Source organism: Cnephaeus nilssonii (assembly GCF_951640355.1).
Source record: "Cnephaeus nilssonii genome assembly, chromosome: 7".
Classification (NCBI taxonomy): domain Eukaryota; kingdom Metazoa; phylum Chordata; class Mammalia; order Chiroptera; family Vespertilionidae; genus Cnephaeus; species Cnephaeus nilssonii.
Window position 1 is genome coordinate 13828771 of NC_137078.1, and position 14609 is coordinate 13843379.

Sequence of the window (14609 nt, forward strand, 5' to 3'; positions counted from 1 at the left end):
AGGGGGACTTCCTTCAGACCTATATGATAGATTAGCCTGTGAACCCATTTTTGAGTCAAAATTATTAAGAAACCATTTAGTAAATAAAGGCAATAAAATCAGTGTTATAAAAAATGTGGTAATTTCAGCTTAATGTGTGAAGACTCTGCAAAAATTAGGTAGTTTCTTCATCTTTATGCAATTGCAGTGGAATTTCTGTCCCAATGAAGGAGCATTTATATTAGAAGATAGCCCAGGACTAGAAGGAACTACAAAGGCAGGAAAATAAGATACTAGCCAATGTTTTGGGGAGGTTACTCTGTGCTGGGTACTCTCTCAACACAAAAGAACTACTTAATCCTTATAACAACTCTAGGAGGTAGGGACTACTCTTATTTATATTTATTTTATTGTAAAGTGTACAAGACATAAAATTTACTTTCTTAACCATATTTATGTGTGTAATTCAGTGGCATTAGGTATATTCACTTTGTTGTGTAGAGTATCACTATCATTCAATTTTTTAAAAAAAATTTTAATTTCCCCCAATAAAACTCTGTGTTCATTAAACACTAACTCCCCATTCCTTCCTCCTCCAGCCCTTGCAAACCACCATTCTACTTTGTGTCTGTATGAATTTAACTATTTTAAGTACTTCATATGAGTGGAATCATGCAGTGTTTATCCTTCCTGAGACTGGCTTATTTCACTACAATAATGTCCTTAAGATTCATCCATGTTGTAGTACGTGTCAGAATTTCCGTCCTTTTTAAGAATGAATAATATTCTATTGTATGCATATACCACATTTTATTCATTTATATGTCAATGGACACTGGTTGTGTTTCCCTTTTGGCAGTTGGGAATGCATATGTTGCTATGCACTTTCATGTATAGTACATTTTTACAATATGTTGAATAAATATGCTTGAGTTCCTGATTTCAATTCTTTTGGGTATATACCCAGAAGTGGAAATGCTAGATTATATGGTAATTCTATGTTTAATATTTTTAGCAACTGCCATACTGTTTTCTACAGTGGCTGCACCATTTTACATTTCTATCAGCAGGGTACCAGGATTCCAATTTCTCCAGGTAGAAGGTAGTTACTACTCTTATTTCAATGTTACAGAGAAGGAAAAGAGGTACAGAGTAGTTAAATGAGCTCACATAACTAACATGTACAGATATGAATTTGAACCCTGCATTCTGACTCTAGAAGCTTTGATATACAGGTGTTAAGATGAGGCACATGGACACGATTAAGAGCATTATGCCTAATATAGTGTTGGAACTTGGATTCAAGTCCAGGCAGCCTGCCTTCAGAGTTCATGTGGTCAAGCACTCTTAGATTTAATGGTTGGTCTTCCTTTCTGTTTTTTGTTTTGTTTGTTTGTTTGTTAAAAGTGCTCTTGAGCCAAAACCGGTTTGGCTCAGTGGATAGAGCGTCGGCCTGCGGACTGAAGGGTCCCAGGTTCGATTCCGGTCAAGGGCATGTACCTTGGTTGCGGGCACATCTGTGCAGGAGGCAGCTGATCGATGTTTCTCTCACATCGATGTTTCTGACTCTCTATCTCTCTCCCTTCCTCTCTGTAAAAAATCAATAAAATATATTGAAAAAAAAAGTGCTCTTTAAATAAAATGCCATATTTTGTAGAAAGATATTAATTTTGTTTCTCTTGCTTTTCTAAATTTATGTTTTAAACTCTTCTGTTGCTTAAAATGTATTTAAAATGCATGCAATTTATTTGATTTTTTTGAAATTTAAATTTCTTGGATAAATTTTTGCTTTTAAATGTTTTGAATAAATCCAAATTGATTCTCATGGAGTTTATAATACATTTGCTATCTACCCCTGATAGAGTTTCAAATAAAAGCAAGCAAAACTATCTATAGCTGGATTTAAATTGAGGGTTTTCAATGGTAAACATTGAGGACTTTTAAAAAAATTCATTAAAGTGAATTTACCAGCTTTATCAACAGAGGAGCAACAGCTAGGAAATGTACCTATTCCTTTAATCCCTGTGTGTATTTTGCTAAAAGGGTATGTATTCTCTCTCAAAGAGTGGCATCAGGTGGCTTTGTGGCATTCTGAAAATAGTGCTATCTCTGGGCAATGCTGGTTTGGCTGGGCCCATGTGTCAGTTCATGTTGCAACTTGTCTCTAGCGCTTCTTACATTTTTCCAGGGAGGTGCCGCTGAAAATACAGATTGAGGTGCCTCCTTGACCCCACTCCTCTGAGCAGGCCATATGGGTCAGTGACCTCTTCTAAGCTGCATTTTAAGAGCGGGTTCCTGGTGTTCATACGCCCTAGCTCCTTTCCCACTGTTGGGGTGAATGGCTCATAGAGCACACTATCATAGCTGGATGTTAGTTGTAGAAAAAGATTCCTGATCCTAGCGTATCAAGGGCCCACAATTATGCTAAGATGAACTCTGATCTGCAAAGTATCTTTTTTCAAGTTCCCCAGGTAGATGTCAGTGTACATCCAAGGTATAGGATCATTGCTCCAAATTCTCTTGAGTACCTTGTTCTTTGGGCTCTTGAAAATTTTGCCGTAACAAAGATACAAAAATGTCTGTTCTCAGCATGTCCTTATTAGTGGGATTGCTGGAATATATTCCTCAAATACCAAGGGAATCTCTTCTATTTTGTTTATTTGTGGTATAAAATTATTTTCATATCCTTATGGAGTATGCCTAAATACTCATGTAATTTAGTGCTGGTTGCTGTAGAGGACAGAGCTCATTTACTTTGTAGAGCCTTGAATTTAGAGATATAGAGGAAAGACAACTATTTGCTCTTAAGTGTCAATGAAAACTCCAGGTCACTCTGATTTCTAATGGTAGTTTCATTTAATAGACTCGAGACTGATGATGTTTGAGCTGCCATTTCTGTAGTTCCTGAAGGCTTCTTGTTTTTACCCTCACCACCTCTAGCACTTGCCCTCTAATGCATTGAAACACTTGGCCATATCATTACTTCAGGAAATATGGCTGTATCTTTGAGTAAACCATAGTCAATGTGAGGATTCTTTGGTTTAGAGCAGTGGTCGGCAAACTCATTAGTCAACAGAGCCAAATATCAACAGTTCAACGATTGAAATTTCTTTTGAGAGTCAAATTTTTTAAACTTAAACTTCTTCTAATGCCACTTCTGCAAAATAGACTCGCCCAGGCCGTGGTACTTTGTGGAAGAGCCACACTCAAGGGGCCAAAGAACCTCATATGGCTCGCGAGCTGCAGTTTGCCGACCACAGGTTTAGTGGAATGATTTGTCTTAGCCTCTCCTGGGCCCTGGGAATTTGTTTAAAAAGACAGTGATGGGTCTGGCATTGTCCTCCCTGTGTTGTACTGTGGCTTTAAGATTATTTGGTGTAAAGTTCATCATAGTTTAGAGATGAGATTTGGAGTTTAGGGAAACAAATATTCTTGCTTTGATTTTGTTTTTAAAATGAGTGTTTAGGTGTAAAAATTTAAAAACGTGGTCCTTGTTTGTTGTACAGGTTTCCACCGTGATCCTGTTATATGAAAGTAGGGTGTTCCATGAAACCTTTCATATGCCAAAATGGTGTAAAGCAGTGGTCGGCAAACCGCGGCTCGCTAGCCATATGCGGCTCTTTGGCCCCTTGAGTGTGGCTCTTCCACAAAATACCACGGCCTGGGCGAGTCTATTTTGCAGAAGTGGTGTTAGAAGAAGTTTAAGTTTAAAAAATTTGGCTCTCTTGTTCAAGAATCTTCTAAAAACCGCTGAGAAACTTGAAGAGACCTTCAAGGACCTTAATGAGAATACCAAAAAAATGGAAAAGGACCAGTCAGAAATTAGGCATTCACTGTCTGAAATAAAGAATATACAGACACTCAACTGTAGACCACCATACCCAAAGAGTCAAACCAAAGATCTGGAATATGAGGAAGAAAAAAACACCCAACCAGAGAGGCGGAAAGAAAGAAGAATCCAAAAGTGTGAGGATAGCGTAAGGAGCCTCTGGGATGGCTTTAAGCGCACCAATATCCGAATTTTTGGGGTGCCAGAAAAAGAGAGCAAGATACTGAAAACCTATTTGAAGAAATAATGACAGAAAACTTCCCCCACCTGGTGAAAGAAATAGACTTACAAGTTCAGGAAGCGCACAGAACCCCAAACAAGAGGAATCCAAAGAGGACCACACCAAGACACACCATAATTAAAATGCCAAGGGCTAAAGACAAAGAGAGAATCTTACAAGCAGCAAGAGAAAAACAGTTAGTTACCTACAAGGGAGCACCCATACAACTGTCAGCTGATTTCTCAACAGAAACTATGCAGGCCAGACAGGAATGGCAAGAAATATTCAAAGTGATGAATAGCAAGAACCTACAACCAAGACTACTCTACCCAGCAAAGTTATCATTCAGAATTGAAGGGCAGATAAAGAGCTTCACAGATAAGAAAAAGCTAAAGGAGTTAATCACCACCAAACCAGTATTATATGAAATGCTGAAAGGTATTCTTTAAAAAGAGGAAAAAGAAGAAAAAAGTAAAGATAAAAATTATGAACAACAAATACATATCTATCAACAAGTGATCCTAAAAATCAAGTGAATTAAAAATCTGAGGAACAGAATAAACTGGTGAACATAATAGAATCAGGGGCATAGAATGGGAGTGGATTGATAATTCTCAGGGGGAAAGGGGTGTCTGTGTGGGGGGTACGGGAAGAGACTGGACAAAAATCATACACCTATGGATAAGGACAACGGGTGGGGGAGGTAAGGCAAAGGGGGGGTGGGAACCGGGTGGTGGGGAGATATGGGGGGAAAAAAGGAGAAACAATTGTAATAATCTGAACAATAAAGATTTTAAAAAAAATTTGGCTCTCAAAAGAAATTTCAATTGTTGTACTGTTGATATTTGGCTCTGTTGACTAATGAGTTTGCCGACCACTGGTGTAAAGCAAAGAAGCAGTTACCGTTAATTTATGTGGAAAAGTTCTGAGTATTTTCCAGGTTGGCCACAGAGCAGATACAGCATGTAGGGTTAAGTAGCCCCAAGTTTAAATCAGTTTCTGTCTGATGATTAATGTTAGGATTGAACACCCTTCCTGGTTTGCATCCTTCATCCCAGAGTCAGCCCAGAAGAGGCCTCCCTGCTCTCCCTTTGCCTCCTGTTTCTTAGACACACGTGTGTGTAGCAACACCAGACACACTCCTGTCTTCACCAGAAGTGAAAGGTGGTTTCTGCTTTCTTCCTCAGATCTTTATGAGTATTGCATTTCTTGCCACAGACATTTCTCATTGCTACATTGAGAAAATCTGAGCTCATTTATTTTAAATAAGTTATCTTATAGCCCCATGTGACCCTATATAAATCTCTTAAACAGATAACTAAGCTGACAGCATGTGTGGTGAGCCCGGAGAATTCTCTGCCTCAGGATGCTCGTAAAGGAGGTAATTGACTGGGGTTAGCAGATGGGCACTGCTGATTTTTTGGCAATCATTGACATTGACAAGTATGCGGCACCTCCAGGGGCTCTTCATGAAGCGGTTCTGAGTACAGGGTCCCAGCACCCCCATGCAATCCTGCCTGGGTCAGGCGGCAGGCTGTGCTGTCCTCTTGATCCTTACGATCAAAGGCTTGCATTCCATTTTCTAAAAACAGCTTATTTTTTAGTGATAGAAGTATCAAAACTTTATTACAAAAAGATAAGAAATAGGAAGAGAAAAACACCCCCATTCATTATCCTAAAACAAAGGTTATCAGGTTTTAAACTTTTCTCCAATGATTTTTATGTAGTTATACCTGTTGTTTTACATTTGTATTTTCCCTTATTGCTACATAATCTCCATCATTACCATTTTATTTTATTCACTCAATATTTATTTATTGAGGGCTTGCTACATGAATAAAGCAGAAATTAAACAAAATACTATATGCTTCCTGTATCAAAACAACACTGTGAGTAATAAGTATAAAAGACCAAAAAAAAAAGCAAATTGAATTTATTTTGGATGACTGCAGCAAAACACACCGGGTAAAAGACTCCTTACTACTATTTCGGCAGATTCTACTCGGTTTTCAGTTATTTCGATACATTGTCTCTTAGTTGGTGGTTCTTTGCTTATAACCATTTCTTCAGCAATGTCTGTTGCTGGTACTGTTAATACTTGCTGTCCATCTGGCATGGTCACAATGATGGGCTGGCCTATCCCACTTGTTCGAGTGGAGTACACATTTCCAAGCTGGATTCCATCCGTTACTATTGTGATGACCTGTTGTCCCCCCGAACTAACTTCTTGCTGAATTGCACCATCCACTGATTCTGCAGTAACTACTTCCTCCGTAGCCACTACTGGAGTTTCTGAAGAATTGGACAAGGGAGCAGATGCTTCAGCTAAGGCGGCTAATGTAGCTAATACTGATGTAGAGGAGATTCCAAACTGAACAGCAAACACACCTGTTTCATCTGTTAGGTTCACCACCCCTCCAAGTCCAGTGATAAACTGTGGTTTTGCAGCATGTATCATCACAGTGTCGGGACTCTCTGGGTTTGTGTTGATTTGATTCTGCATAGCAATCTGTAATATCTCTGCTAAATCTTCATTCCCATTGTCTACTGAAATATCAAATGCAGTTTTACAAAATTGACTCTGCATGTGTACATCAGCACCATATTTGATTAAAAGCTCCACCACATCTTGATGGTTGTGTTCTGTGGCCCAATGTAGAGCTGTCATCTTTAACATGTCCTTTGCATTGACATCAGCACCATGCTGAATCAAAACCTCTACGATGCTGGCATGGCCCTCAGACGCTGCCTTATGTAAGGGCGTTCGGTCCACTTTGGTTCTGGCATCCCTACTTATACCAGCTCGACGTAGTACTTGTGTGGTGGAATAATGCCCGTACTGTGCTGCCAGGTGAAGTGGAGACATTCCCAGCCAGTCTGTAGTAAAAGGAGCTCCACTGGCCATCAAAATACGAACTTCATCATCTTCACCTGCTCGTGCCCCTTCTAAAAGCTTCTTTGCCAAATCTACCAGTGACATCTGGAAAAGCTTTGGGAGTGGCGGGGAAGCTGCGGGAGGGGTGCGGACCCGAGGCGCTACACACACAGCGCTTCAGCTGCTCAGGGCGCTATTTTCTGAAAATGCTGCATCTGGCGTCCGGTCGGCGCCCTAAATCCCCACCGAAAAGTCCCCCGCTTGCGCAGAGGGACATACCGTGTGCAAGTGAGTCCGCCCCTCAGCATCCCCCATCATTAACATTTTAATGGTTGCATAACATTCTGATGTGATGCTATACTATTATTTACCTCTGTTGTTGATATGTACATTGCTACCAACTTTTCACAGTTATAAATAATATATTGGGAGGCATATCTTTGTGCATGTAGCTATTTCCATATATTGAAATTAGTTTCTTATGATAGAGTCCCAGGTTTGGCATTACTAGGTCAAAGAGTATGAAAAATTTTATGGCTTCTAAAACATATTGCCAGATTGCTTTCCAGAGGAGTGAAACCAAATTATAATGCTCTCATTAAGTAAGTCATTGTTTCGCAGATGTCCAGCCAGGATTAGGGATGCAGCCTTTCGTAGTAAGAGGGGTCGAGAAGGGGTGTGTGTGTGTGTCTTTGCAAAATTGGTTTGTTCATATGTGTATTGATTTAAACCTCAGTGATACTCTGCATTATTCTTGATAATAGGAATATACTAGGTATCTAATGCCAATATAATAGTCATCCAATTTCAGTGTTTCATATAGCAGTGTGATAGAAATGGAATAAAATAAGTTCTATATATTTTCTATTTCCCTGGAATTTGAAATTTTTAAAAAGTGGCAAAGGTGAATTTATGAGAGCATTCAGCCATTGTGACCAAGTTCTTAGTGACCTTCTACTTCTCAGTAATACCTGATGTTTTGGAGAGGAATGGTGAAGGAGGTTGATAGGACAGGCAGGGTTATTTATTTTATTTATTTATTTAAAAATAATTTTTGTACCTGTCTCCTAAAGTGTTTGGCACATTGTTTTGTATATTATGTAAATGGTGGTTTTGTGTCTTATGAATGAATGAATGAATGAATGAGGAAAAGTCATACTTTATCCTCCTGTTCTCAGGAGTTCTATCAAAGCCCTATGGGTAAATAATAGGATCCCACAATTCTTGTGCTCATGTGTAAAACCTGAAGCAGGCTTCACAGGGGTAAAAAAAGAGGAAATTTCACCTGAGAAATTTAGAAGAGGTAATGCCAGAAAAAACCCTTGACTCATATATATTACCTCTCAGATCATCTAATGGGATATTCTTTTTTGACAAAAGAAGAAACTGAGCCCATTAAGAGTGTCTTTCCTGCTTGAGAAACCAAGATGGCGGCATAGGTAAACACCTAAACTGCTGCCTCGCACAACAATTTTAAAACTACAACTAAAAGACAAAACGGACACCATCCAGAACCACAGGAAAGCTGGCTGAGTGGAAGTTCTACAACTAGAAGGAAAGAGAAAAGCACATGGACACTCAGAGGAGCTGCAAAGGACTGGGGTACAGAGACACACACGCAGAGAGGAAGGGTGGCTGAGTGCCTGGCTGGCTTTCTCTGGCGGGAGGGAGACAGAAGCTCCTGACTGCGCTGAACTCCAGTTCTGGGCGAGACTCTGGGAACCCAGACTCATTAGGGGGGGAATCTGGACTGTCAGGAAAAATAAAAGAGAAAAGCACACTGAGACTCAGGGGAACTGCGGAAGGCAGAGGTCCGGAGGTGTGCACGCGCAGAGAGGACTGGAGGCTGAGTGTGTGGCTGGCTTTCTCAAGCAGGAGGGAGACGGAAGCTCCCGACTGCGCTGAACTCCAGTTCCGGGCGAGACCCTGGGAGTCCAGACTCATTGGGGAGAAACTGGACTGTCTGGCAGCGGGCGAAACTTCAGGGTGGCTTTCTCTCAGAGGTGCTTGCAGCGATTACCGAGGGATACTGAGACCCAGGGGCCTCATAGGGCAGGGCTGACAGGAAGCCAAGGCTGTCTGCTCCGCCCTGAGACTCCGCCCCATCTAAGCTGAGCACAGAGGCTTTTGCAATTTTGCAAGTCTTGTCTCATAAGGGTGTCTCCAGTACAGAAGGTCTCCCATCGTAGACACAGCTGATTCTCACAGCCAATTGGCCTGGAGGTCAATTCCTCCCAGTGATACCAACAACAATCAAGACTTAACTACAACAAGGCTGTGGACACAGTCCACAAAGGGGTGCACCAAGAGTGTCCATCTCAGGTAACTGGAGAGGCTGAGCCACTGGGCCCTATAGGACACCTAGCACACAAAGCTACTCTACCAACTCAGGGAAGCAGCAAAAATGCGGAGACAAAGAAACAGATCACAAATGAAAGAAATGGAGGAAAGCAAAGGACTGGATATAGAGTTCAAAACCACGGAAATAAGGTTTTTCAAGAATTTCCTAGAAAAGGCCGATAAATTTATTGAGACCCTCGAGAATATGAAAAAGGACCAACTAGAAATTAAACATACACTGACTGAAATAAAAAATATTATACAAAGACCCAACAGCAGACTAGAGGACCACAATAATCAAGTCAAAGATTTGGAATGCAAAGAAGCAAAAAACACTCAACTGGAAAAGCAAAAAGCAAAAAGAATCCAAAAGTTTGAAGATAGTGTAAGGAGCCTCTGGGACAACCTCAAGCGTACCAACATCCGAATTATGGGGGTGCCAGAAGAAGAGAGAGAGCAAGATACTGAAAACCTATTTGAAGAAATAATGACTGAAAACTTCCCCCACCTGGTGAAAGAAATAGACTTACAAGTCCAGGAAGCGCACAGAACCCCAAACAAAAGGAATCCAAAGAGGACCACACCAAGACACATTATAATTAAAATGCCAAGAGCAAAAGACAGAGAATATTAAAAGCAGCAAGAGAAAAACAGTTAATTACCTACAAGGGAGCACCCATACGATTGTTAGCTGATTTCTCAACAGAAACTATGCAGGCCAGATGGGAGTGGCAAGAAATATTCAAAGTGATGAATAGCAAGAACCTACAACCAAGATTACTCTACCTAGCAAAGTTATCATTCAGAATTGAAGGGCAGATGAAGAGCTTCACAGATAAGAACAAGCTAAAGGAGTTCATCACCACTAAACCAGTATTATATGAAATGCTGAAAGGTATTCTCTAAGAAGAGGAAGAAGAAGAAAAAGGTAAAGATAAAAATTATGAACAACAAATACATATCTATCAACAAGTGAATCTAAAAATCAAGTGAATAAAATATCTGATGAACAGAATAAATTGGTGAATATAATAGAATCAGGGGCATATAAAGGGAGTGGACTGACAATTCTCGGGGTAAAGGGGTGTGGGGAGTGCAGGAAGAGACTGGACAAAAATTGTACACCTATGGATGAGGACAGTGGGGGAGAGGTAAGGGCAGAGGGTGGGGTGGGAATTGGGTGGAGGGGAGCTATGGGGAGGGAGAAAAAGGAATAATTGTAATAATCTGAACAATAAAGATTTATTAAATAAAAAAAAAAGAGTGTCTTTCCTAAGGTTACACAGGTAGTGGCTGATTATTAGGAGCTCAGATCTGGGTCTCTAGGTTACTGACCTAGTAGTGTTCTTCCACTACACTTTGTTGGGAGAATTTGGGGCACTTGTTTTGCTGCTCCCATCCCCCATTCCCTCAACAGATGTATATTTAGAGTGTTGTTGTTTTTTTAATATATGCCCACATTTTCCCTCTCTTGTAGATGTTTAGAGATTGTGACCTTGACAGACTAGAGTCCAGCACAATGAAAGCCTAGACATTTGTACTGAGTGCAAAGAGATAGTGCGGGATCAAGATTCAATTCCATACCAAGTTACAGCTTTGTGTTATCTCCAAGTTTGAATACAAACATGTGTTTGTTTGTTTTTTAACTTCAAAGGAAGAATGTTAGCTATGGTATGATTTGAGTGTGTATTTGCCATAATCATGATCCTAATAAAACTCTCATTATGAACCATATGCACAGAGTAGAGATTTTGCAGGTAGACTTTTGCTACTCTGTCTGCCACACTTGGTTCACATTAAAATTTAGTTATCTATGATAGCTCCATTTCTAGAGCAAGTCCTCTAAATTCTTTTAAGTAGTTAGAGGAAGATTAACGGTTCTTCCTGATTTTTGTTTCTTAAAAATAACCAGCTTTAAATAATCAGTATCCTAAACAGGAATATTTTGTGGTGGCAAACTCTGCTCCTCCGCATGAATTTACCTACTGTAGATTTGTGTTGGGGTAAAAGTTAGTTTAAACAACTTTCCATACATCATAGGATCTTCTGAATATTTGTGGGTTTATGCAGTACACATATATTTATCCACAATCCCCAATTTAGATACATAAAGCTCTTTGACTTTTAATGAGCTTTTTAGATATGTGCAATGTCTGAAACTTGTGGATAATTATAAACAAGCAAATAACTTGGGACCATCTTTTGGAAGCAATTTAGATTATGAATGAAGCTGTAATCCTTCTGAACGCTCCTTTAATTCAAAAGGATGGCAGTTTCATTCATAGCACTCATTTCCCCCCAGAAATTAAAGTATAAAAATTTCAGTAAGAATTTCTTCTGGGCTTTGCTTACTATTAATCTATAATAAGTTTCACAGCTTATTTTTGTGTAGTTTTTGTGTGTGTTTCAGAAGAATTAGACTGGGAATTGTCTTTATTATCCGAGGACTTACTGCTTGACATTTGAGGACAATATTGTCAGCCTAGAAATACATTAACAGTGATACAGAATATTTGAGTAAGTCAGCAGGAAGAACCAAGGGAATATCAAAACTTAAAGATTTAGCTCATTTCTGTAGCTGCCGGAATGTGCTCATTGAAGAGGGTTTTGAAAAGTAGGGTTATTCCCAAGATGTGCTATAAAGTTGAGGCTTTTTCTTCTAGGCTGTTATTTCTTAAAGAACCATCTCTTATACCACAGTGCCAACTATTGTTTTATCAGTTTTAAGGGGTCCAACCTGGACTCAAATAAAAACTTGAGTGCCTAACATGTGCAAGTGCTGTAAGTGTTGGAGACCAGTGTTGAAAAATGAAGACAGCCCTTTTTAAGGAGCTTCTGCCTGGTGCTTCCTGTTGGGGATGTGTGGTCACCAAGTAGGACATGTCCCTGCTGCCAGAGAACTTGGTGTTTAAAGGGCGCTACCGTTTTGTCAGTAGGCAGACCTTGTATTCATTGGCATATTAGGGGAAGTACAAGTTGCCAGAGAGTGCCATAGGCATGGCCTCTAACCCAGATTTGGGGATTCTGGGTGGTAAAGTTTTGTGTGCGTGTGTTTGTGTGTGTGTGTGTGTGTGTGTGTGTGTGTGTGTGTGTGTGTGTAAGGTATTGAGAGTGCAAAGCAGGTTTATCAGCAAAATACAAACTAACAACCCCTAGCCGAAACCGGTTTGGCTCAGTGGATAGAGCGTCGGTCTGCGGACTGGAGGGTCCCAGGTTCGAGTCCGGTCAAGGGCATATACATTGGTTGCGGGCACATCCCCAGTAGGAGGTGTGCAGGAGGCAGCTGGTCGATGTCTCTCTCTCTTTGATGTCTCTAACTCTCTATCCCTCTCCCTTCCTCTCTGTGAAAAATCAATAAAATATATATATTAAAAACAAAACAAAACAAAACAAAAAACTAACAACCCCTAAAACAATACTCAGCATTATTTATATGGACTAGTGGCCCTGTGCACGAAATTTGTGCACGGAGGGGGGGTGTTCACTCAGCCCAGCCTGCACCCTCTCCAATTGGGGACCCCTTGGGGGATGTCCACAGGGATCTCACCTAAACCAGCAGTTGGACATCATTCTTGCAGTCTGGGACCACTTGCTCCTAACTGCTCATCTGCCTGCCTGATCGCCCCTAACTGCCCTCCCCTGCCAGCCTGATCTTGCCCCCAACTGCTCTCCCCTGCTGGCCTGATCTCACCTCCAAATGCCTCTACCTGCCTGATCTCGCCCCCAACTGCCCTCCTCTGTTGGCCTGATCTCACCCCCAATGGCCCTCCCCCTGCCCGCATGATCTCGTCCCTATCTGCTCTCCCCTTTCCGGCCTGGTTGCCCCCAACTGCCTTCCCCTGCCAGCCTGATCTCGCCCCCAGTGGCCCTCCCCTGCCGGCCTGATCTTTCTCCCAACTGCCCTTCCCTGTTGGCCTGATCTCACCCCCAACGGCCCTCCCCTGCCAGCCTGATCTTGCCCCCAACTGCCTTCCTCTGCCGGCCAATTTGGTTCTAATTGGTTGGTTTCTATGCCAGTCAGCGTCTCTGGGCCTATCAATGGGGCCTGATCAGAAAGGCAGGGCAGATCAGCAGCCATGGTGGAAGCCTAGAGAGAAATGGAGGTGTGGTTCCTGGCCAGACTTGGACAGAAAGAGAGAGCCAAGTGCTGATCAAAAGCTGCCACAGAGGCAACGGATCAGTCCCTGCTTCTCTATTCAGGCCTCTCTCTGGCCCTGATTCGCAGCCCCCTCAGGAGTCAGTGCTGGGGCACCGAGCCTGCCACGGCAACCCAGCGCTGACTGCAGGACTGACTTCCGGTTGGTCGAGCCTCGGTCGTTATGGGTCATTACGACCCAGGGTTTTTATATATTAGGATAATGGTTTATTAAAGGGTCACCTAAATCCCATGTTGGGAGTTCATCCTTCTCTTGTCTGGGAACTATAATGCTAGACCCATGGTCGGCAAACTGCGGCTCGCAAGCCACATGCGGCTCTTTGGCCCCTTGAGTGTGGCTCTTCCACAAAATACCATGGTCTGGGTGAGTCTATTTTGAAGAAGTGGCGTTAGAAGAAGTTTAAGTTTAAAAAATTTGGCTCTCAAAAGAAATTTCAATCATTGTACTGTTGATATTTGGCTCTGTTGACTAATGAGTTTGCCGACCACTGTGCTAGACAAATCCTTTGGCTGAAATATGCCACAAAGTCCTTCATCCAGGTTCCAGGTTGCCTGTTTGCTGAGCAGTGTGAGCAGGATTTGACATTTTTAGCTGTGCTAAAAAGAGACACTGCCATCAGCTAGTTCTGGTTACCCAGTTACTTCCTTAATTATTGGTAGTACTATAGTTTGCTTTTTGTGACTAACTAATATGAGTGTGCCAGGGCATTGGGAATTATAAAACTTCTCAGATTTCAAGGTGTAACAAAATTTGGGAACCTCCAATAAATTTATGAAGACCTTATAATTATGCTGAGGCATATGGATTTTATCCATAGAAACATTTTTGGTATTGGGGAGCTAGTGAAGGGTTTTTAACAGTAGAGTGACTTTATTAGACTTGTGAATTTGGAAGATCTTGCTGGTTGTTTGGGAGAAAATGGATTGGGAGGCTAAGATAGGAGGCAGTAAAACCAGTTAAGAGGCCTCCATAGATAAAGGTAGCCTGATGGAAGGAAGGAGTTGGTAATGAAAAGAGGTAGATGTTTGGTAGGCAATTAGACATGAGCAGGGCAAGGACTATAGGCCAATTACAGAAGGTCACCAGTGCAGAATGTCCAGACACCTAGCAATGGAAAGAACTGGTAGAGCAAGTATTAGAGATAAGTATTTTTAATCAGAACTTCACTTGCAAGACCCCCCTCTGCATCCTTGAATGCCTCGTCACATG

At 41.4% G+C, this 14609-nt stretch overlaps 2 protein-coding genes across 10 annotated transcripts in view; one reads left to right on the forward strand and one right to left on the reverse strand.

Moving 5' to 3' along the window:
* The window catches only part of FARS2 (phenylalanyl-tRNA synthetase 2, mitochondrial), a 572601-nt gene that overhangs the window by 56008 nt on the left and 501984 nt on the right, over positions 1-14609 (forward strand). The window contains exon 1 of one of the 9 annotated variants that reach the window (XM_079777472.1): positions 5394-5409. The exons of the other annotated variants lie outside the window; for them this stretch is intronic. The gene's annotated coding sequence lies outside the window, so the exon portion shown is untranslated. Of the gene's footprint in view, positions 1-5393; positions 5410-14609 lie in introns of those variants that run through there. 9 annotated transcript variants of the gene reach the window in all.
* LOC307103277 (GA-binding protein subunit beta-1-like) lies at positions 5424-8259 on the reverse strand. Its single transcript, XM_079777477.1, has one exon. The coding sequence runs from the start codon at positions 7006-7008 to the stop codon at positions 5962-5964; it is 1047 nt and encodes a 348-aa protein (XP_079633603.1). The 5' UTR covers positions 7009-8259; the 3' UTR covers positions 5424-5961.

Coding starts and splice junctions, on each gene's coding strand:
- LOC307103277 (XM_079777477.1), bottom strand. CDS start 7,008: ATGTCACTGGTAGATTTGGCAAAGAAGCTTTTAGAAGGGGCACGAGCA.